The sequence below is a fragment of the Anolis carolinensis genome, chromosome 5, assembly GCF_035594765.1.
Source record: "Anolis carolinensis isolate JA03-04 chromosome 5, rAnoCar3.1.pri, whole genome shotgun sequence".
Taxonomy (NCBI): Eukaryota; Metazoa; Chordata; class Lepidosauria; order Squamata; family Dactyloidae; genus Anolis; species Anolis carolinensis.
Window position 1 is genome coordinate 37,558,997 of NC_085845.1, and position 23,654 is coordinate 37,582,650.

The 23,654-nt window shown below is 38.2% G+C and overlaps 2 protein-coding genes across 5 annotated transcripts in view; one reads left to right on the top strand and one right to left on the bottom strand.

The window, feature by feature from the left end:
• The window catches only part of larp1b (La ribonucleoprotein 1B), a 57,974-nt gene extending 55,149 nt beyond the window's left edge, over window positions 1-2,825 (top strand). For all 4 annotated transcript variants that reach the window (XM_008112036.3, XM_003221757.4, XM_062983649.1 and 1 more), the window contains one exon: window positions 912-2,825. In XM_008112036.3, the coding sequence (XP_008110243.2) occupies window positions 912-1,142 (231 nt within the window). In that variant the 3' untranslated portion in view covers window positions 1,143-2,825. The remainder of the gene's footprint in view (window positions 1-911) is intronic.
• A 2,857-nt stretch (window positions 2,826-5,682) lies between these two features.
• Window positions 5,683-23,642, bottom strand: pgrmc2 (progesterone receptor membrane component 2). The gene is made up of 3 exons (XM_003221756.4): window positions 23,187-23,642; window positions 8,323-8,478; window positions 5,683-7,567 (listed from the first exon to the last, which is right to left on the bottom strand). The coding sequence occupies exons 1-3, from the start codon at window positions 23,551-23,553 to the stop codon at window positions 7,470-7,472; spliced, it is 621 nt and encodes a 206-aa protein (XP_003221804.2). The 5' UTR covers window positions 23,554-23,642; the 3' UTR covers window positions 5,683-7,469.
• Between the last annotated feature and the right edge of the window lie 12 nt (window positions 23,643-23,654).

A 23,654-nucleotide genomic window follows, 5' to 3' on the forward strand; every position in this document is an offset into this window, starting at 1 on the left:
GCCCAGCAGACTGGACCTCATCATCTAAGAGAGAGGTCAGATTTATCAGTCCAACCTTGACACAGATTAACAAGAGGGTGCTTCCATTAAGGGATCTGGGAAGTAATGGCCTCTTCTCACTGTCCCTCAACTCAGTAGTCACATGTCATCAAAGGGGCTTCCTTTATCCATACAGAAGGAATTCCCCTGGAATTGGCAGATATCTCTCACATCATGGTGTTCCTTCCTTCATTTTCTTATTTATTTATTTACAACATTTTTATGCCGCCTTTCTCACCCGTAGGGACTCAAGGTGGCTTACAGGGTTGGCAAAATTCAGTGCTCAAAAACAGAATTCAATAAAATCAAACAGCAATTAAATACTTAATAAAAACATTATAAAAAATTTAAAACACATAAATACTTCAGTCCATTCATCCAAATGCCTCATACATAAACCTTAGTTTGGGCCATGTCAAATCGTAATTTTCTTTCCTCTCTAATATGCCTAAAGCTGGCACTGGGCACATCTTGGTTCTCCAATCCATATGTTAAGACCTTCCTAAGGGGCTTTGCTAACCTCCACGCACCCTGGTCAACCAAATCAAACATAGACTTGTTCTAGCCAATGTCAAGAGCTATTTCTACATGTGCATGGCATGGATGGAAAAAAATACACATTTAATAAAATCAATACTTAAATCTGAGGCTTAAAGCAGGACTTGCAGGAGTAATGTGTACAGACCCAGAAGCAGGGCTAGTTCTTAGTATGCTTACAGCTCTAGAAGGATCTGACAGTTGTTGTGCAGGCACAGTACAACACGTGTGTTTAATTTGACAGATGACCACTCAAAGAATCACAGCTACAGGTAAACAAGCTATCCTTCTTAATGGAATTCTGCTCCTTTGTGATAATGTCCATTATTTTTCAGCCTCCCATTAGTGAAGAATCTGGGAGAAAAAGGCACTCGACTGGTGAAGAAAGTGATCATCACAAGCATCAGCCCCATTCTTCGAAGATCCTTGCTAGTAACTCCACAGCTGCCTCTCAGGCATGGGTTCCCATAAACTTTCCCACTACAAATACTGTACAGGAATTGAATAACAGCATACACCAGAACAGTACTGCTACAAAATCAAGAAGTGATATATCTGAGCAGTAGACTTAAGCTGGAACCTTGCAATCAACTCCTAATGCCAGTATTTTAACCCAAAAGATCTTCAGGGAAAGCTATTTTAAAAGCTTGATTAAAAACAAATGTCTAGGAAAACAAAGGATTGCACTTGCTTTCTCACAAGACCTAAAGTTCTAAATTCTTTCCCTTGATCAATTATATTGGACTTGGAGACCATCAGAGATATCCTAGGGAAATATACCTTAGCTTCAGTGTTACTGTCCCTGATTTATTGTTTACACGAAATGCATTCCAGTACTATATGCAAAAATACTTTGGGCTGCCTGATTGTCCAGGTCATACTTCTTAAAGAAGTTATGATGTGCTCACATAATCTAGAAAGGATTTTCTATTCAACTTTTCCGCAATATTTCTACTTTAAAAATCCAAAAAGAAAGGACATACTGTTTCCAATGGAGATAAATGATTTCAGTTGGTAAATGCATATACTACTACCAACATTTTTTCTTTTTTTTGCAAATAGTAAATGCACACTCCATTCTATATAGGACTGTGCACATTTCTTGGGTGCTAAATCTTTTCTATATCTTCTGTTTCAGAATCTGTGATTTTAGGTTGAGTTTTGAGTTAGGCATCAATCTGTTTTGGTTTTAAGGGTGTTTTATTAGGCTTCTTATTTGTACTTAAGCAGTAGATTGCTGAGGGAGTATGACTATATTGTCATAAACCTGCTATAAACTTTAAGCAGAAGATTACAATGGCAGATGACTCTCTAATCACCCTCCAGTTAGGAGAGAGATTTGTGTTTTTGTTTAATTTCTGTACTTCAGGGAGAGATGATTTTAAATAATTACATTTAATTGTAATATAATATTTGGCGGTGCTTTAGTTCAAAGGGCAACTAGAAAAATGGCATCCACTAAAATTGTCGATGTCAAGTTGGGTTGAAATAGAGTTCAAATTCTGTGCTCTGCTGATCTGAAATTGGCCAGGACCATGCTTTCTATAAGTGCAAATGATTGATTCAGACTGTCATTTGTCACGATGGGAGGTGGGAGTTGACAGGCTACATCACCTGTAATTTTCTACTAGTTTCAGTTATTAAGATTTTCAATGCCTAGAATAAGGAAACAGAAGGCATCCTTCCTTAAACTGGATGGTAGGAATAGGGGCACTTTTTTTTTAACTTAGAGCAAAACTATCTTCAAGTACCATATAAAGCTTAACTTAACACTGATGCCTTATTACTAGGGAGATATCCTAAATGATCCAACAGTTAGTTTAATGGAGTCCTTTTTTGGCAGATACTGATGAGGTCTATTACATTTTTTCTGTCATATTGCCTTGTGAATCTGAATAGAACAATTATGAAAGTAATGTGTATACTTGTATAGGAATATGATTTCCCAGTAATTAATTTCTACACACAAACTAGCCTTTTAGAACTGCTCCATTTTGCAAAGAAACTAGGAATTAATGATACGAGTTTTATATAGCATCTTTTCAGTGTGCTCACATTATACATCTCAAACCTGTGTTCGATCTGTACCACCTCCATGAAAATGATGCAATTGTAAATTTGGATTTAAACTGTATATAAAAGAAATATATTTACTTCCATTTTTTGAATGAAATGTGTGCATATGCAGCTTTTAGTATGCATAATTTGTGATACCTTTGCAGATTTTATAAAAACACCAAAAAAAGTTACATGTGTGTATTGCATGGTTTTTTAAATGATTTTCATGAAACTTGAATCATCGGTTTTTGCAATTCCGTTTGAGCTAAAATGTTTGGAGCTTGTTGCAGCACTCTGTCGACTAATTATGACAATAGGCTTGAATTAAGCAGCCAAAATTATTTAAATCGTGAAAACATTGATATACATTTAGATTTAGATCATTGCCTTCAGTATTATTACTCATAAAGCAGAGCTGGGGTTGTTGCTTTGGAGCAATTGTATTAGGTATGGGGAAGACTGTAGAGGTTATTCAGAGCTGATGGTATAGATGATGATGATGATGATGATGATGATACCTCACTTATTCTTTCCACAAAGGAGACTCAAAGCAGCTTATATTAAAAGCATTTTAATACAATTTAAAGTCCAAAAAATATACAAACATTTAAATAAAATTAAACATTAATGGTGTTAATTAAAATCAACAGTTCAAATCCATAAAACCAATTTAAAACGTATTCAAAGTTAATATATTGTGTAGCTGTTAAAAATGCCTGGCTATGATAAGGCTTTAACAGGGCATGGCACATACATTCCAGAGCTCTTCATTCTAAATATTCTGCTGGATGGCAGCTTTTGGTGTTAACATTTGATGTTCTTTCCTGTTGACAGTGAGCAAAGCTGTAGAAAAAGAATATCCTTTCTTTACTGAAAGCATCTTGTGCAACATGTGGCCACTGATTCTTGTTAATATTTCTAGCTTTATGTCATTTTTAAGACAACCTCCTGGGGACACAAATCTTTAAAAATTCCTGTGAAGAAGTCTCCAAAATGCCCATTAAAGTTACCTTTAAAAAATAAAAACATTTAGAAAGTATTACTTGTTATACCAGTAAAAGAATTCCACTCTGGTTATATTTCTTTTGAAATGTGGCATCATGGCATCTCTTACCCCCCCCCCCCCCCAATACAGTTATAGGTAACTATATTACCCATACCTAATTATTTTCAATCTGTTTGGTCCTCTGAAATATATCCAGGATAGTTCAATTAGTTCAGGTCCAGTGGATATCACTATGGCTCCTGTGTATCCTTTGTTATAGCATATGTTTGAATTTGTAGTGTGAAGATGTGAACAGAAATAATTGAAGAGGTGAAAAACCACTCCATGCCTACTTGATCCTTGCCCTTCCTAGTTTATAAATGCAGCTAGAGAGACATTGGCTGAATGTGTAAGAGAAGTGACAAGTGCCTCACTACAGCAAGGCAACTTCTCATTCCAAAAAGAGACACTGATAAAATGGTTACTAAAAAAAACCCTTCCTGAACCACCATGAGGAAATATTGCATGCTAGCATGCAGTATCAGTTTTGTTTTGTTCTGCAAGGTTCCAGAACATGTCACCCTCTTTCTTCTCTTCACCTAGCTAAACATGTCTGGCTCCTTTTAATTTTTCATGTTTTGTTTTCCATGTTTCGTTATCATCCTCAGCACCCTTCTCTGAACTCACAACTTATTTATATTCTTAAAACGAGGCACTTTGAAGTGATCAAGCCTGACCAGTGCAGATTAAAGTGCAATTATTACTTCCTTCAGTGTGTCAACCATGTTTCTATCCATGTAGACTAAGATAGCATTTTATTTGCTGCTGTATTGCACTGCTGGCTCACGTTTGAGTTATGATCAACAATAATCCCAACATCTTTTTCACATGTAGTACTGCTGAGCTAAGTATCTCCCTATACCTTTGCATTTGGGTTTTGTTGTGTGGTTTTTGGGCTGTATGGCAGTCTTCTAGCAGCATTTTCTCCTGGCATTTCACCTACATCTGTGGCTGGCATCTTCGTCAGGAGAAAATGCTTCTAGAACATGGCCATACAGCCCAGAAAACCACATAATACCTGTGATTCTGGCCATGAAAGCCTTTGACAATTTTGCATTTGTCATATTATTAATTCCATCTCAGTTTTCTAGTTTATCAGGAGCTCTTCAAATTTTTGTTTCTCCCAGAGTTTAGTCCTCCATTTTGTATCATCCATAAATTTGATTAGGATTTATTTCACAACATCATTGCAGCTATTGCTAAAAAATTGAAGTGCCTAGGCCCCAAGATAGGCACTTCCCTTGAGACCCCCTTCCAATTTGAAGCACAGCAAGTAATGACAACATTGCGTATACTTTATGTATACGGATTTTATTAAAATTGATTGTTATAGTTGAAATTTGATTTGCCTATGAACTACTGGTAGTTTTGGCAGTCTTTTTTGCCTATTTCTTTTGTTAGAAATGGCTAGTGCACCTGTTTTAATCTTTGCATTTACTAAACTGGTTCTCAAACTTTGGTTGCCCAGGTGTTTTGGAATTCAACTTGCAGAAGTCATAGCCAAGTCAGGAATTTGGGGAGATGACATTTAAAATATCTGGTGGACCAGTGTAGGAAACACAAGCTTAGAAGGTTGTTGTGTGTTTTCCGGGGAGTATGGCCATGTTCCAGAAGTATTCTCTCCTGACATTTCGCCCACATCTATGGCAGGCATCCTCAGAGGTTGTGAGGAATAGAGTATGCAAAATCTAAGATCTACATAAAACCAGCTTCTGTATGCCCTTCAGAAAACCAGTTTACCATCAAGATGTCAATATTTCATCAGGTGTGATCCGCTTGGAATTATTTACCATTTTAGATCTTATCCATCAACTTCAGGCTTGTTTTGGAAAGATCAAGGCCAATAATAAAGAACTCCCAATTCTCCACGTTCATCATAGTAACCAAATCTTTAGGTTAATGATTATCTAAACAAGAGGATGCTAATTCCCCGAGTAGAAAACTGAAGTTTTCTTCAAACATCATCACCCTGAAAGGAGGCAAAAATGACAAGAACACATGAACAATGTATCTACAGAATACTTTATTTTTAAAAAAGGGAACACAGGTTCTTCACTTCTTCAAACAGACTGCATAATTTTAATTATGGAATAAAATTTTGGAGTAGAGGAGTTGTAACTGTGGCTCATCAATAAAGGCTTAAAAACATTCTCAAATTACCAATGGACAACAGTATGATCACATAAAAGAGACAGCAGATACAAAAATTCTTTCTTGGGGACACCATGTGGACAGTCTCTAACCATGAGTCAACCTGAACATGAGCTGAATTGTTTGGTCACGATGGACAAGGATGTTACTTGCTAGAGACATCATATTGGACAGTACAACGAAGTATGTTTAACATACTCTATAGACACATTGATGTCTTACTACATGGTTTTCCTGGTTAATAATGGTTGCCAAGAATGGCTTAGTGTTTTACTGGCGGGATAATAGCAGATTACTTCAAGAATGCATTATTGGTTTTGGATTTACTTGCCATATTGGCAAAGTCTAAAGAAGCTGTGTCATTAAATACTGGAGGGGGGGGGGGGGTGACAACCTTTTAACAAAAACTGATTACCAAAACATTTCTACATATAGATATGCTCCATTGTTGTGTGCCATTGCACTCATTACATATTTATATAAACTGCCCAGTCACATCTTGCTGTGAATTTCACGTGATGACTAAATAAAAAAGATAGCTGGGTAAAGCTTTATTTACTAGCAGTGCAAAAATATTCGGTATCTCCCAAGATTTCTTCTTTCATACAGAGTCCTGGCAACCAATATTGGTTTAACAGCATCTACATAAAGTCTGACAGCACATTTGGTATTTTACATGCTTTATTAAAATGGTATTCATATTTACAGTATCTGTACGAACCATCCTCCCATCTCTTGCATTCAAGCACCCATGCACACCCTTTACTTTACAAATATGAGGCTAGGACCCTTGAAATTTCAGGAGTTCCTTAGGGATGGAAAAGGGAAGAGGGTTTATTTAAAAAGCAAAGGGGAATGCATTTGGCCATTACACTGCTAATTAAGTTCGTGTATATTAACATATATATATATATGGCAGTAACACTGAGTATTCCTTTACATCTATATACAGAATGACATCAATGTTTTCCAGTCAACTGAATAATTAACCAGTCCTCAATGCTGCTTTTAGTGACTCATGTCACATTTGGGCTTTTCCCTTAAAACAATTCAAGTCTCTAAGTGAAATAAGGCACAATTCTTGTGATTTGATTGAGGGGAAAGAAAAGCATAAAAGGCAGGTTTCAGATGATAGCTTCTGCAGAGAAATTTTCCTTTTGGAGAATCTATCTGATATTCCATAATCTGCAGTCATATGGACTAGTTTTTGCCATGGAAACCAGTGGCCCACAAAATAGTTCGAGTATTCCCATTTCATTAGCCAAATTCACTTGGGAATCCTTAGAACTATTTTTCCATTTAGTGCTGAAGGAATAAAAATGGCATATGAAACACTTAAGCTTGTAAATAAACTGTTCAAAGGCTTCAACATGCTAAAAGGAATAGTTTTCTTTGCATTTTAAATCCCTGGCCCCACATCATTAATGAAGCCTTTCAGACTTTACAGTTTTAACTGCAACAACAACAAAAATGTTTGGCAGCACAAAGAGTGCCTAGTAATGAAATCTTCACCAAAAGATGTACAAAACCCATCATGTTTTATGCAGCAGATGAATTGTACCCAAGATGTAGGGCATTCGATGACGGGAAATAAGAGATTGCAGTTCCAAAGGCCCCTGACTTTGGTGATTTACAAAGTTCAATCCTGCTTAGTGTGATCCTTGGTATCTTCCTCATCTGTATACTCTGACGGTTCCTCTCCTGGCTTTAGGAGTCTACCTACATAGTCATATTTTTCTGGGAAAAGACAAAAGATATGTTGCAGTCAAAAGAAGCTAAACTCACTTTTTAATGAAAATAATGGTTAGAATTCAAATTAACAGACAACATAATGTGCTGATTTTTACAAACATCTTGGCTGCTTTGCTTCTGCAGTGCATTCTGCACTGGAAAAAACATAGAATAGATTGGGACTGAAGCAACTGTAAATGAATGATTTGCTAGACAGAATGACTAGCTTCTGAAATGTCTAAAAGGAGCACATGAAATTGGAAATTGAGTGGTATTGGGATTATGGAGGTGATCCAGCTGTCTATGAGCATTTCCAAAGCTGCAGTTCCACTTTCTCTAACAAGAGTTCAAAACTACCTAGCCTGCAGAAATGGATGAAAAGCAGCTGCCACTCAAATTGTGAGAAAATGGCCTCAAATCAGCAGTGAGAAGAAGGTGAAGGCAACTATTAGGAACAATTGCCTCCACATTCTCTTAGCTGTTTTTAATAATTATTATTGTAAGTATTGGAAATTTTGCTGTTTTGGGCCATGCCAGCCTACAAGTAAAATGCTTCTTAGTCCGTACCACATACTTCATCATTCTTACATGAAACCAATGTTTACATAAACTGAACCTGAAATGACATTTGAACCTGAAAGTCATTACCATTAACAGCAATTTCTGCACAGTAATCGAGGAACCTCTTTAAAAAGCACCCCTTTTGCTAACTATGCAATTAGTTTTTTACTAGATGAAAGAATCGTGAGTTACAGTATTACCTTTAAATTGCATTTCCCATTCTCTAACACTTTCCATTTGTACTGCATTTAAGTCTGATAGGTCATCGTATTCATCTCTGAGTGCATCTTTATCTAGACAAAAAGTTGCTAGTCCCCTTGAGGCATCTCTGCCAGCAAATATTCCATAAGGCCCCTCTGAAAATAGAAAAAAAGGAACATTCAGTAATTTAATTACATATGAGATCATTCCATCCTTTCAAAATAATACTGTTGCATTCTCTAAAGCAGAACTACTCATTTAGTAGGTAAACCCCACCCCAAACAAAGGAGAACTGCAATTCCCTCTAAAACAGGTGTGGGAACCCTTATGCTTGGCTTCAGCAAATAATCTTGCTCTTTAATTAAAGTGGTATTCTAGACGCTTTATTGTTTTATTTTAGGGAGCTAAAAATTGTCCCCACAGTTTGCCAATTCTCCCTAAATCAATGAAGCTCCACACACTTCTTCCCTATTAACAGATGATAAAAGATCAGATCTTATATTCAAGTTCAATAAACTTGATAAGTTTATTCAGGAAATAAAAATAACGTACCCAAATATAGGTATCTCTATGGCCTCATCTACACTACCATATAATGCAGTTTGAAACTGCATTATATAGTCAGTGTAGACTCATATGATGTATTTCAATGCAGTTAAATTGCATTTTATATGTTCTTAGACATTACTTCTTTAACAGAAAATGTAGCGCCAGAGGGAGAAATAACATGGAATGAATAAGAAATTCAAAATGTTTTAGCAACTTCAAAAAAAACCCAAAAAACAACATCCACAGGTGAAATGAAACAAGAAAGTTGTATAGGTAAATGAAAACATTTTCAGGCTTCAGTTTACCAGCTGTTAGGATTTCTGGGAGTTGAAGGCCAAACCATCTGGGGACCCACAGGTTGAGAACCACTGTTTCAGAGACGTCTTGAAAGCTTTTTTTTTAAAAAAGTATCCATGGATAACATTTTCTTTCACTATCCCTATTTTTCTGAAACTATTCATTTTGGTGACAAAATACAAATCTGTGTTTTTTTTTAACAAGCTGGGGAAAGCTGGTAAGGCAAGATTATCTGCTTTCCCGCCTCTCCAGCTTTGTTTTGCTGTTCATACATAATAAGGGGTCCTGGAGACAGATGTTATTTACTTTGCCTATTTTAGGCAACCACACACAACTACTACATAGGATGGTTAGAGAGAATCCTGCTCTTTTCCAGCTTATCTTTTGAAAGTGTTGGCAAACTGGGCCTGTTTCTTGGTACCTAAGGACTTTGGCAGTCTGCTGTAATGGAATTTGGCAACACAACTAATATTTATCAATTTAACCTTTGGAAATAATTTAACTGGAATCTTAAGATTACACAATAGGCAGTAAATCACTAACTAGGCATTAGAAACAGAATGCAAAATTCAAACTAGAAGAAATGATCATTCTGCTTCAAGGAAAGTGAATTTTTAAACATATTAGGATCACCACAAAATGAGAATAGTTCTGCGTATTTGATATCATATGGACATTAGGAGGACAGCGTGGTATAGGACCAATGTGTGCTAAAATGTGAAACAGAAAAAGACAAGAAAAGTATAATTGGCTCTTCCAGAAAGTGAAATTTGATATTTTTCTTGTAATATACAATCGTTTTTATTTAAAGTGAAGCATTCTGAAATGATATTTCTGCAAGGTTAAAAAAATGTTAGGTAATACAGAACAAATAACTTCAAGTTTGGTGTCAGTCATACCTTTAACTACTTCTGAATAAAAGAGGTGGGTTTATTTTACTGTACTAGGTGCTACCTAAAAAAAATAAAATCATTTTGGCAATTATAAAAATATAGATCTCAGATATAAGATAGTCTCCCATATCCAGATGATAAAACAGCAAATGGATCTGCTCATTGTTTAGGGAAATAAAAAGAACCAGTGTGGAGTAATAGTTTGAGTCAAGAACTATGACTTGAGGCCATTCAAATCCCTGCTCAGCCATGGAAATCTACTGGGTGACTTTGAGCAAGTCACATACTCTCAGCCTCAGAGGAAGACAAATGTCTCATAATAGTAATAAGAGAAACAATGGATCTTTTGCCATCTTCAATTAGTTTCACACAAACACAATTCCTGAAGAAACTGTTTGGTAAATACAAAGGGCAGAAGTGTATCCAATCTATAAACATTTACAATTTATGACCAAGTGTTGAAAAAAATTACTCAAAAATATCTTGAAGTTAAAAATGTTTGGATTTCAGGCAGATAGGCATAAGTATCGAAGATGCATTGTTTAAAACCATGCCTCCTCAAAATATTTAAGACACAGACAGAAGAATATTGCACAGCTACACCCTTCCAGTAGTTTTATTTACATTTGCAACATTTGTAAAACAATCAGTAAAGTCTCTTAAGTTTAGTAAATATCATTCTCACTTTTGCTGTTCTTATGATAAACAAAACAATATACAGTAGTATGATTCCCATATCTGCAGCAGATAACCTCCTGAATTTACAATGCAAACAGGAAATTCTGAATAATAGTTAACCCTATAGAAATGAACGACTTCCTCTAGGATTATCATAGATTTGCCCTGAACATCTAGACAAATCCTAGAAAAATTTCAGACATGTGTATGGGGGTCATACTGTATTGTATTATACTTCCCCTGAAGAAAGTAAAAACTAATGACAATCTTATTAGAGATTATATTTCTGAAAAACTTATTGATATTGTAGTTAGAGATTAAATCCCTGTTCCCACATCTAACAGTTGAGAGGGCATTAAGAATATTCATGTATCAACTAGTATAACATATCGATTTACCCTGGATTTCTAGGACTAACATTGCCCATATCCATCTAATCACTATGAAATCCTTTAAGTTGCTAAAAATGAATTCAATCAAAATAAATGTAAACTTATACAATACAGGCAGTCCCCGAGTTACAAACATCCAACTTGCAAACGACTTACAGTTAAGAATGGGGGTGAGAAGACAGGAAGTGAGAGAAGTCTGCCCCTAGGAAGGGAAATTCAAAGTCCAATGGTCACAGCAACAGAAAGTGTGGTGAGACCTTCTGAACAGAGACACAGACCACCAACAAACACCACATTGGTGTTAACCCTTCCCTATTCTATCCAAAGCTAAAAGATATATTTTTGGCTGGAGTTACACTTTAAAAATGCACCTGTTGCCATTTATAAACCAATTCATCCTAAGAGTAAACCTACAGAACCTATCTTGTTCATCACATGGGGGTTGCCTGTAGTAAGTAGTTTTGTCAGCAACTTAAATGCAGTGACACGTACTGAAACATGACTATCTGCATTCACTGGCCAAAAAATCTACCACTCAATCTCATAAAGATCATAAGTCATGAGTCAGATTTAGAGATTTCAAAGTATGGAAGAATGACTGTGTCCAAATCTATACAAGACAGAGATTCATCTTCCATCTTTTCTGTGGCTACTTTCTTATGTAGAAAGTAGCCACAGAAGCCCCCTCCCCATTTAGACAGACAGAGCATGATGGCAGCTTTCATAACAATGGGATGGTGACTCTGATCTAGGTTTTAGTCTGAATTTTAAAAGAGCTATCCAAAGCACTGAACCTATCTTCACTAACAATAGACTGAAACAGTCCAAGTAATGGTGTAACACAAAAACAATGAGATATGCCTTAAAGCAGTGATTCCCAAAGTGGGCCCCCTGGTGGGCACTGCAGCGATCCAGGGGGCCGGTGATGGCCACAGGTGCATTTGGGGGCGATGAATAACTGTAAGGGGGTGGTGAAAGCACAAAGGAAATAAGAGAAGATTTAGAAAAAATGATTTATGTATTATGCTCATAATGTTTAGTTTTTCTTTGAACAACGTACTGGACGTTGGCTCGGTTCCCGTATACTCCCTCACTTGCATTGAGGTATGTGCAATCGTGCACTGCTACTGTTCACATGGTGCCACTGAATTGCTGTTCCAAAACACGTGAGCACTACGAGCATTGCTGCGGGCAACTGCCACTTGTGCAATTGCAATCGCAAGGCCAAAGCCTGGAACGGCAGCGGCAGTACTGGCTACTACCAGCAGATTTTGGAGCACGCTATAAATCAGGAGATTTCTTGTAATTATTACGAGAAAATGATGGCGTAATGTAACTCTAAGTTAGATTGTTGTGATATTGTGACAAGTTAAAATTAACTAACAAATATTTATTTTAGTTTGTTTTTTACAAAAATATTTCAAAATAATAAGATAATAATGGCTCGAATGTTTTAACTTTTTTTGTATTATCTTTCTATTCTGAGTTCAAAAAATAGTTTCATAATTTCAAACTTCAATGTTTCTAATTTACACCTTTACTATATTTTACAAAAAAGGTAGAAACATTAATACATATATCTTTCTGTTTAATTGCTATTAAAATTTAAAATTAATTTCCAGGGGGCGCTGAGTAATATTTTTTCTGGAAAGGGGGCTGTAGGTCAAATAAGTTTGGGAACCACAGCCTTAAAGAATATCTGAAACTTGATGAGCCACAAAGAACCCTATCCCAGAAAAAAATCCCAAGTGACTGAGCCCTTGCATGGTTGAATTGATATTGTGACTTAAAAATACTCAAGGACAGGCCAACAAAGTATTCTATCACAGTTACCCAACCCTTCACTTGTGCTGTGATTCATCTGATCTCTATATCCCTTTTGTGCAATCTAAACACACAAAAGGAGCCCCTGGTGGCACAGTGGGTTAAAGCACTGAGCTGCTGAACCTGCAGACCAAAAGGTGCCAGGTTCAAATCCCGGGAGTGGAATGAGCGCCCGCTGATGCTCCAGCTCCTGCCAACCTAGCAGTTCGAAAACATGCCAATGTGAGTAGATCAATAAGTACCGCTCCGGTGGGAAGGTAACAGCGCTCCATGCAGTCATGCCAGCCACATGACCTTGGAGGTGTTTATGGACAATGCCGGCTCTTTGGCTTAGAAATGGAGATGACCACCAACCACCAGAGTCGGTCACGACTGGACTTAATGTAATGGGAAAACCTTTACTTTTTACCTACCTAAACACACAAAATAACAGAAAAGCTTGAAACATTCCAAGTGGCTGCAAGATAATTTAAGGTGGCAGAGATCAAGTGGAAGTGTCCTCCTCTCCCCAAAAATACTTAGGGGTGAGGGGTTATGCTCTCACACAGATATATATGGACAGATGGGCTGATTGAATTGTATCCAAATATTCAGTTTTCAGTGTCTGCCAATAACTGATTTCTTTTCAGCAATGAGTATCAGGTAGCCTACACTGCTGACTAGAAAGCCACATAGGAACCTCATATCCCAATTTTAAAGGAATCTTGCTATACACTCCTGGTACAAAGTGAAAGTGCTGGTGATGATATCTGAATTCAATTTCCCTGACCTCTCTTACTTCTCCAGTGGTGGTAATACATTACGAGATGATGTCAGCAGGGCCTTCTCTATTGTTCTCTTTGCTGTAGAATGTACCTCCAGGCCCGAATGGCACCAACATTCCAGTTCCAGGTTTAAGGAACATGGCTTTAGCCTGCATTCCCATGGTTTTAAATTATCTTTAAACTATTTTAAATTTTCTTGTTTTAACTTGTCAATTTGTTTAATGTCCCAGATCCTTGGTTACAGGGCAGGATGTAAGTATTTTATTTATTTAAAAAATAGTGTAACATCAACTTCCCAAAGTAAAGATTTTCTAATAGGCTTGTGCATTTCATCTGAACCTCGAGCCGTTTCTGCTATCCGGATTTCAGAGGAGCCACTTATCCATTTTCGCACACCTCCTGAAAACAGATAGGCATCCGAAAGAACATTTTCAATTCACAGCCAGGAAATGCAGCTAGGTCCACCCCATTGGCAGCAATGGAAGGGTTTCATGGTCTCCCCTAATTGTTATTTTAGGGCTACTGGGATGAAAATGGCCACACTTGGAGGACACATCTACCACTGCAGGCCAACCAAGTTTTATAACATTTGGGTCATCCCCTGATTTTTAGGAATTTATTAATTTTTAAAAATCCCAAAAAGGTATCTCTCGCTGGCACCGCCCTGTAAATTCTCCAGAAGCAGCAGCAGGGCACAATTCCTTCCTGCCGAATGTCAAAGATGCACTTCCACATCACACATTTTACTATTACACTTTCTTTACTAATAAAACAACAGCAGCAACTTCTTCCAAAGCTTTTGCATTTCTTGTCCACAGAAACCCAATTCTTTTATTATTACTATTGGGTGACAACAGCCAAAGTATTATTATTAAATGAAATTAAGAAGGCAGACAGATTGCAAAGGATAGTATTGTTGTTAGTGGAAGGCTGGTGGGACCCGGTGTCAACCCAACACCCGGGTACGTGGTGGTGTTTTGCTGGTTCAATTTTTATGAATTACTAGTCCAAATAATAATAACAACAATATTTTATGTGCTGATGGAGGTTGGAGTTAGAGAGACACGATGGGTTCTTCTGGCTTCTTGATGGAAGATTCCACAGAAGCCCAATTCTTTTTTTAAATTACAGTAGAGTCTTACTTATCCAACATTCGTTTATCCAATGCTCTGGATTATCCAACACATTTTTGTCGTCAATGTTTTCTATACATCGTGATATTTTGGTGCTAAATTCGTAAATACAGTAATTACTACATAGTATTACTGCCTACTGAACTACTTTTTCTGTCAAATTTGTTGTATAACATGATGTTTTGGTGCTTAATTTGTAAAACCATAACCTAATTTGGTGTTTAATAGGCTTCTCCTTAATCTCTCCTTATTATCCAACATATTCGCTTATCCAACGTTCTGCTGGCCCGTTTATATTGGATAAGTGAGACTCTACTGTATTAAGATGCAACAGCCAAATTATTATTATTATTAAATGAAATTAAGAAGGCAGAGAGCATAAAAAGAAATATAAACAGAGAGAACTTGTGATGAGATTGCAAAGGAAATAAATTATTAGGTATTGGTGGTAAGTTTAGGTAGGTAGGTAGGTAGGTAGTTTTTCTTGAGAATGAGGCGTTGCTGTTTTCTGCAATTCCTATAATTATTAATAACGATACTCTTTTAAAAGTACAATTTTCTGAAAGAGAGTAGGGAGGAGAGATAAGAGAAGAAGCTAGGCTTTAGTAGAAGCTAAAGGGTGACTGAAAGTTCAGAGCCACCCTAAACGAAAAGCACACCTACTCACAAGTCCCCAAACACTGCGCATCCACCCCTCCCCGCACCTTCCAACTCCCAGTCCTACTAAATAATCAAGAATATAGAAGAAAATCAAATCAAAAAGATTCAATGTTAGAGAACAACCAAGCCAAACCAAAAGCTAAAGCTGATAGTTAACAGCAAGGTAATTGGATTGAAGCACCTCTATAGCCAGGACGCAACTGAGCAATTGAGGTGCTCGCACCATTAAATAGATACAGCTTGTGTAAGACACGTCTCTTTCTTCTATTCTCACTGGCCCAACAGGCAGGGCTCACACAGGAAAACCCCGTGCAAGCACGCATCAGCCTCTCCGCGCAGCGTACTTCCAAAAAGAGCAGAAGGACCCATGACCAGCAGCCATGTGGTAAAAAAAACAAAAACAAACAAAAACAAAACAAAAACATGGCAGCAGGGCCCTTGCCATTACGGGCATCCAAACAAGCAGAAGGCAAATGGCCAAAACGAATCTGTGCACAAGTCTACTTTCTAAGCATAACCTGGACAAAGTCTTTGATAAGATCTTTTGGATTGAATTATCTTAGTATAGGTTATCCAAAATGCCTGGAACTAGGAGAGTATTTTGGATTTCAGATTTTGTAATACTGGTATTTGAACATCTCTCTCTCTCATTCATCCCCCCCCTCTCTATATATATATATCTTGGAGATGGGACCCAAATCTAAACATACAATTCACATATGTTTCACATATACCTTATATGCATAGTCTGAAGGTAATGTATACACAATTATTTTTTTAAAGAATTTTGTACATGAAACAAAGTTTGTGTGCCTTGAACCAACAGAAAGCAAAGGCACCAATGTGGATAATTCTGAAGTATTTTGGAATTTGAGTAAGGGATGCACAATCTGTATAAGTTTAAGAAGTAAAAATTGCTATTTTACATCAGTTGATAATTAATTCAGCCAAAAATCTGTAGGTTGTCTCTGTAGTTTTATTATCATAAGCTTCCTAAAAAGGTACCAAAACAGAAACACTAGCTTCAAACACTGGGTGAAGTATTGGTAGACACTGAATCACTGTAGCTCTGAGGTGGGCAACTGCCAGGAGATAAAAATGTTCCCTTTTAGAACCTTAAAGGACAACTGTATACACAGATCAAGGTTGAAGGATCTGAAAAAATAAGCAAGCAGTTCCCTGCAGTATTGGGGGCACCACTGGCCATTTTAACACACTTTGGACATTTTGGTTTTCTTCACCTTTCTCAGGTTCATATAGCTTTTACCCAAACAGGAAATGAGCAACCAGTTATTTTCCGTTTGTATAAGAAAGGCCTATTTACTACTACAAAAGATGACAGATTACCCATATATGACAGTTTGTAAGCTTCAGATTGTAATGAAAGTCCATCAACCCAGCAGGTCTTTTCTGCATGTATGAAGAGCATTGGGCACAAAGAACACACTATGCTGGATAACATAACACAGGGAAAGACCCTACAATCAATTCTATGGTATACTTCCATTGGAAGTTACCACAGAGTTGCCCTGGAGGATCTAACTAATTCCCAGAGAGGACACACAGATACTGGAGTTGTACTGCATTACTATTATTTTGTCAAAATAGTGTTTCATTATTAAAGAAGTTTATCAAACAAACTCCAAACTCCCCCCCCCCCCAAATTACTGATATCATTTCAGTAGGACAACTGATTTGTTTACAAGCTAATTCCTGCCTCCAAAACAAATTCCAATGTGTCAAAGGAAACTTCCTGGATGGCTGACCGAAAGAGAATATTACACGTATCATCCTCCCCCTCTCAATGCAATTTAATCTATTTTAATATATATATTTAATATATATCAGAATTCTCACTTAGTTCAAGAGACTGAGGTATAAGCATAAATGTCACTGAAAACAAAAGAGCATCAAGAAACAACATTTTGGCTGCATTGTACCACTGTGTCCTTTTCAACAGGAAAGTAATGGCAACACACTTAACAGACTGTACTTTTCCTTGGATTCAATCTACTTTGATCTTTCTAATGATCAGGTTTACAACCCTAAATGTCTTTCACTGTAATATTGATTCTTGACGTGATGCCATTTAAGATGTCATCTATACTGTAGAATTAATGCAGTTTGTCACCACTTTAACTGCCATGGCTCAATGTTATGGAATCCTGGGATTTGTAGTTTGGTGGGGCACCTGCACTCTTGACCAGAGAAGGCTAAAGACCTTGCCAAACTACACCTCCTATACTTCCGCAGCATTGAGCCATGGCAGTTAAAAGTGGTGTTAAACTGCATTAATGCTACCGTGTAGATGCATCATAAGCTTACCAATTTCCTGTTCAGGTGATACTTTGATTAAGACCCAAGAAAAGAGGACATTTTTATTCAGATTCATTTATCTGCCTACTACCCTGTTTCCCCTAAAATAAGACATCCCCAGAAAATAAGACCTAGTAGAGGTTTTGCTGAATTGCTAAATATAAGGCCTCCCCTGAAAGTAAGACCTAGCAAAGTTTGTATTTGAAAGTATGCCCGCCAAACAGAACACCAGAGCATGCAGGATCGGTAAATGTACATACCATAGAGTGTTGTACGTGGAAATAATGATAGTAACAAGAAATTCTTGATAGGATTCACAGTGTCTGGTTATGCTAGTTTGTGATGACGACTACTGTAGAGTATATAATAAATGTTCAATTTTTGTTCAACAATAAATGTGAATTCTTCTTCATGGAAAAATAAGACATCCCCTGAAAATAAGACCTAGAGCATCTTTGGGAGCAAAAAATATTATAAAACAGTGTCTTATTTTCGGGGAAACACGGTAGTGACACAAGAATGAAGGCTTCATAGGCCATGGTTTATATCAGGGGTATGAAATATGTAGAACTCCCATGAGTGGACTCCCATGGGGCCTAACTAGCACAGCCAATGCTGAAGACCGATGGGAACTGTACCACAATTACTTCTGAGGACCCACATTTTCCCCGTTCCTAGAGGAAACATTTATTATCACAATACCATATATTGTTGCTGAGCAAAGGAAATTAGTTTTGCCAGGCATGAGGCATGTGTCATTTACAGTGATGCTTGTAAAATTTGAGAGCTGTTCATTACACTGTTGATGAGCAAGATAAACTTCCATATATAGATAGATAAATAGATAGAGACTGTATCTTCCGATTATCTGTGTTTAAGAACTGGAAATAACATGATTCAAAGTCAAACTGACTTACTAAAGGACATAATATTACTCTCTATTGCAGCACCCAGATATCCTAGAAGATTAGGAATTAACCCAAACATCCAGATGAACAAGACCCAGCAGCCTGATAACATGTTAGCTATTTGTACTCACCACCTATTTAACCCCATCAGTACAAATGACAAATCTGTGGTGTGACTGTGATCGTAAGATATAAAAATAAATAGATCAGTGAGATCTGATCAATTATGCAGATCAACTAAGGACCCTACAAATAAAATTACAGTATTTCTTCAAATCTAAAGTGCACTTTTTTCCTATACAGGCAGTCCCCGAGTTATAAAAATCCAACTTACAAACGACTCTCAGTTAAGAACGAGGGTGAGACAACAAGAAGTGAGAGAAATCTACCCCACAGAAGGGTAATTCACACCTAAAAGAGTTATCATGGGGAAAAGGTATCTCAATTGAAGCTTTATCACCAATCCTTGTTTCTGTAACAAGCCAAATTTTTAGAAATCCAATTATCACAGGGACAGAAAGTGAGGTGAAATCTTCTGAACAGGGGCACAGACCATAAAACAAATGCCACAGGGATGTTAACACTTCCCAAGGTTATCGAAAGCATGCATGCATGCACACACACACATACACACACATATTACATAGGGCTGGAATTACACTTTAAATTGTACCTGTTCTGACTTACATTCAAATTCAACTTAAGAACAAATCTACAGAACCTTGGTTGTTTGTAACTTAGGGACTGCCTGCATAAACATAGCCAAACATGGGGTGCGTCTTAAAATCACAGGTATGTCTTACATATTTTTGGTGGTGGTACAGAAATTAGAGTGCGTCACAATCAGTGGTGTCCTACAACTGAAGAAATATGCTAGTTATAATCACCAAAGTAGTAGCTGACTCAATCAGTAACTTTTTATGTTTGGCACAAACCATAAAATTGTTAATATCAATTTAGCTCTTGCGCATCTGTTTTTTTTTTAAACTATAGACTATGTACGTCATGAACCATCTTTGTCATCATATTACAATATAGTATAACAGATTTAAATAAAACAAACATCTTTTAATGATTGAATTAGCATTCTGTGAATTTGACAGGAATTATATTTCCAAGTCAGTTTTTGCAAGATTTGGACTATGAGTACTTCTACAACTCTGTGATGAGAAGGTTGCTCAGTGGAGGACATGCAGAACTTCAAAATTTCTGCTCCACCTACCTACATTAATTTATTACTGAAATGAAACCAAAATATGTTTGTGTTGAGAAGTTCTGCACAATGACAAAATTACTAGGTCTTACTGAAAAAACAAATTTGGCTTTAACTAGAACAATCTTGATCAGATTTCAGGAAATTACATGTATGCATATTCAAAAGTAAATGGATCAGATAATGCGCCTCAACATTTGAAATGGAAATTTTGAGAAGAAAAGCATAACCAAGAGTCAGTTCACATTGGGTGGGTCTACAAGTGCCCAAGGCACTTAATGAAAAAAAAACCAAAACCAAATCTGGCTTTCGCTAGAATCCCAACCAAATTTCAAGAAATTACATGTATGCAAATTCAAAAGTAAATGAATTAGACAGGAGGCCTCAAAATCTGAAAAGATAACAAGGTATATTTGAGACTAGGTGATAGAGACCAGGGCAAGTCTGATGCTTTGAATCCCCAACTAGTATTGCCAATGCTACGGGATTATAAGACCTGCAACCCAGAACAATACCTGGATCTGTTTACAACCCAGAACTGCACACTCAAAAATACTGGAAGCATGAAAAGAGTTAGAGCCAACATTGTCCTACACAAAACAATGACTACTTGGATGGGAGGCCACCAACAAAGCTCTGCAGACAGACACACTAGGTTGTTGTCTGTAGCACTATGCTGTTTATACTGCTGTTTGTTCTAAATACCCTAAAGATATCAGATCCTGTTTGTTCTTTGAAGTATCAGCCCTAGTGTGTACTTGAATGAAAGACCCCCAAGGAACGCCAGGTGCCATACAGTATATTTCGTAGGAAGGAACTGGCAAAACCACTCCTGAGTTGTCTTTGCCTGAGAAATTGCAATGGAGGGTGCCATATGGTAACAGGAGATATGAAGAAAAATGCTAGATTGTTGTCTGTAGCAGTATGTTGTATATACTGCTGTTAGCCCAAAATATTCTCAAAGCATCTGATCTTGGAAGAGTCAGCCCTGATTAGTACTTAGGATGGGAAGGCACCAATGAATTTTAAGTGTTGTATTTAAGTGAAGGAACTAGTGACACCACCGCTGGAGATTCCTTGCCTAAGAAAACCCTATGAAATTCATGGAGTGGCCATATGGCAAAAGGCAACTTGCAGACACAGACGGGAGGGGTACATCTACATTTCAGAATTAAAACAGTTTGATACCTCTTAAAAAGCCATGTCTCCATGCTATGGAATCATGGCAGCCATCGTTTTACAAGGTCTTTAGCCTTAGCTGCCAAAGATTGCTGGTGCCTCAACAAACTACCAATCCCATGATTCCATAGCATTGAGCCATTGGCAGCAAAAGTAGCATCAAACTGCATTAATTTTACAGGGTAGAATGTAGACACACTCGAGGCCTTCTGAGGTGTGTGTAAAGCAACTAGACTCTTTCTCACAGGTGTCTGTCCCGTTATTACTGCGTGGTTTCTCCACCAGCCCATAAACACACCGGTCCCAAATACCAAAGGGGATCCCCGCCTGAATCAGGTATCCTCCTTTCAAATATTATTGTTAATAACTACCGTATATACTTGAGTATAAGCCAAGTTTTCAAGCCTTTTTAAGGGTAAAAAAGCACACACACCCACTCAAGTGAAGGTCCTGGCCGGTTTAAATTTGGGTTTGCTTATACACGAGTATATAGGTAATCACAGTTGGACAGTCTTATCTTATTAAAGTCTTATTATCTTAAATTACAGTTTTATGTAAATATTCAAAAACATTTAACCTATTGATGCCTCAATTAATGTAATTTTATTGGTATCTATTTTTATTTCTGAAATTTACCAGTACCTGCTGCATTTCCCACCCTCATCTTATACTCGAGTCAAAACGTTTTCCCAGTTTTTTGTGGTAAAATTAGGTGCCTTGGCATTTAAAAGGAATTTTAAGAGTGGTTTTATATCATTTATGCTTAATGTTTTCATGTAACTTGATAGCTTATGTCATTATTTAATTTTTGTTATAATTTTGTTGTAGTTGTATCTTCTTTTTGGATCTGAGTGGTTTGTTTTTGTACTTGTATCTTTGAATGTATGGCATTGAATGTTTGCCATTTTTATTGTAGTCTGCCCTGAGTCCCTTTTGGGGAGAGAGGGCTGACTATAAAGTTTTATTTTTATTATTATTACTATTATTACTACTATAAAAAAAGAATCAACCTAAACATTAGGAAGACCTTAAGAGCTTGTTCGGCAGTGGAATGTAAACAGTTCGGGTCCCGCCTATCTTCGAGACCGCATCTCCCCCTATGAACCGGCATGGGCTCTAAGATCTGCCGGGGAGGCTCTCCTCTCGCTCCCACCAACATCACAAGCGTGGTTGGTGGGGTCAAGAGAGGGGGTCTTCTCGGTGGTGGCCCCCTGACTTTGGAACTCCCTCCCATGGGAAATTAGACAAGTCCCTACATTGTCCTCCTTTCGCAGGGACTTGAAAACTTGGGATGTTTCAGCTTGCAAATGCTCAGTCCCTAGGTTCCACAATAATATGCTGCTCTTTTCACTTATCCAATACTTTTCACTTATCCCTATGATATGCTGCCTGCACTATCCCATGCCCGGCCCTTTAATAGCCTGATCACGGCCATTGTACTACGGCAATTGGTTTTGTTGAGTATTTATTGAGTTTATGTTGCTGTTTTATATTCTTATGTGCTTTTAACTAGATTGTTGTATTTAACTATGCTTTATTTTAATTATGTTCTTGCTTTGATGGATTGTTTATATTTGTGTCTATGGGCATTTTGTCTCAAATGTAAGCCATCCCGATTCCTTTTTGGGAGATGGTGGCAGGATATAAGAATAAATTTGTTGTTGTTATTCCTGGGTGTGTGATGGAACCTGCTTCTCTGGAGGTCTTTAAGCAGAGCCTGGATGGCTATCTGTCGGGAGGCTTTTGATGGTGTATCCCTACATTTCAGAATGGGGCTGGTCTGGATAGCCTTTGGGTCCCCCTTCCAACTTTACAGGGCAGGCCTGGGCAAACTTGGGCCCTCTGAGTGTTTTGGACTTCAACTCCCACAATTCCGAATGGCGGGAGTTGAAGTCCAAAACACCCGATGGGCCCAAGTTTGCCCAGGCCTGATCTAGAGTAATATACTGCCTGGGAGTGTGGTGGAGGCTTTGAAGCAGAGGCTGGGTGGCCATCTGTCGGGAAGGCTTTGAGTGGGTCGGTCTGGATGGCCTCCTCTCCTTCCCTCCCTTTCTCACCGGGCCCGTAGAACTTGCTGCCTTTGGTCACGTCGAAGACTTTGCCGTTGACGGCGAGGAGGATGCGCGGCGTGCGGGCGCCGTCGTACTCGCGCAGCTGCTCCAGCGTGAAGTCCCGCCGCTTCATCCGGGGCAGCGCGTCGGCCGGGCTGGCAGGCGCCGCGCCCCCCGCCCCGCTCCGCTTCGCCCAGCGCCTGTACAGCTGATAGGCCAGCAGCGCCGCTAGCGCCACGAACGCCAGGCTCAGCAGCATGTCGAGGGCCCCGCCGCCTCCCAGCCAGCTCCCGGCCACTTCCTCGGGGCCTCCGCCTCCTTCGGCGCCGCCTCCTTCTTCAGTCCTTAGCTTCCCGTCGCCATCGTCCGCCATCACGGCCTGCCTGAAAGGATCCGCTCCGCCCCACCCGGGGAGGGAAGCGAGGGGGCGGGGCCACGCGCGAGGTTTGCTTTCTCAGCCCGGCTCTCTGATTA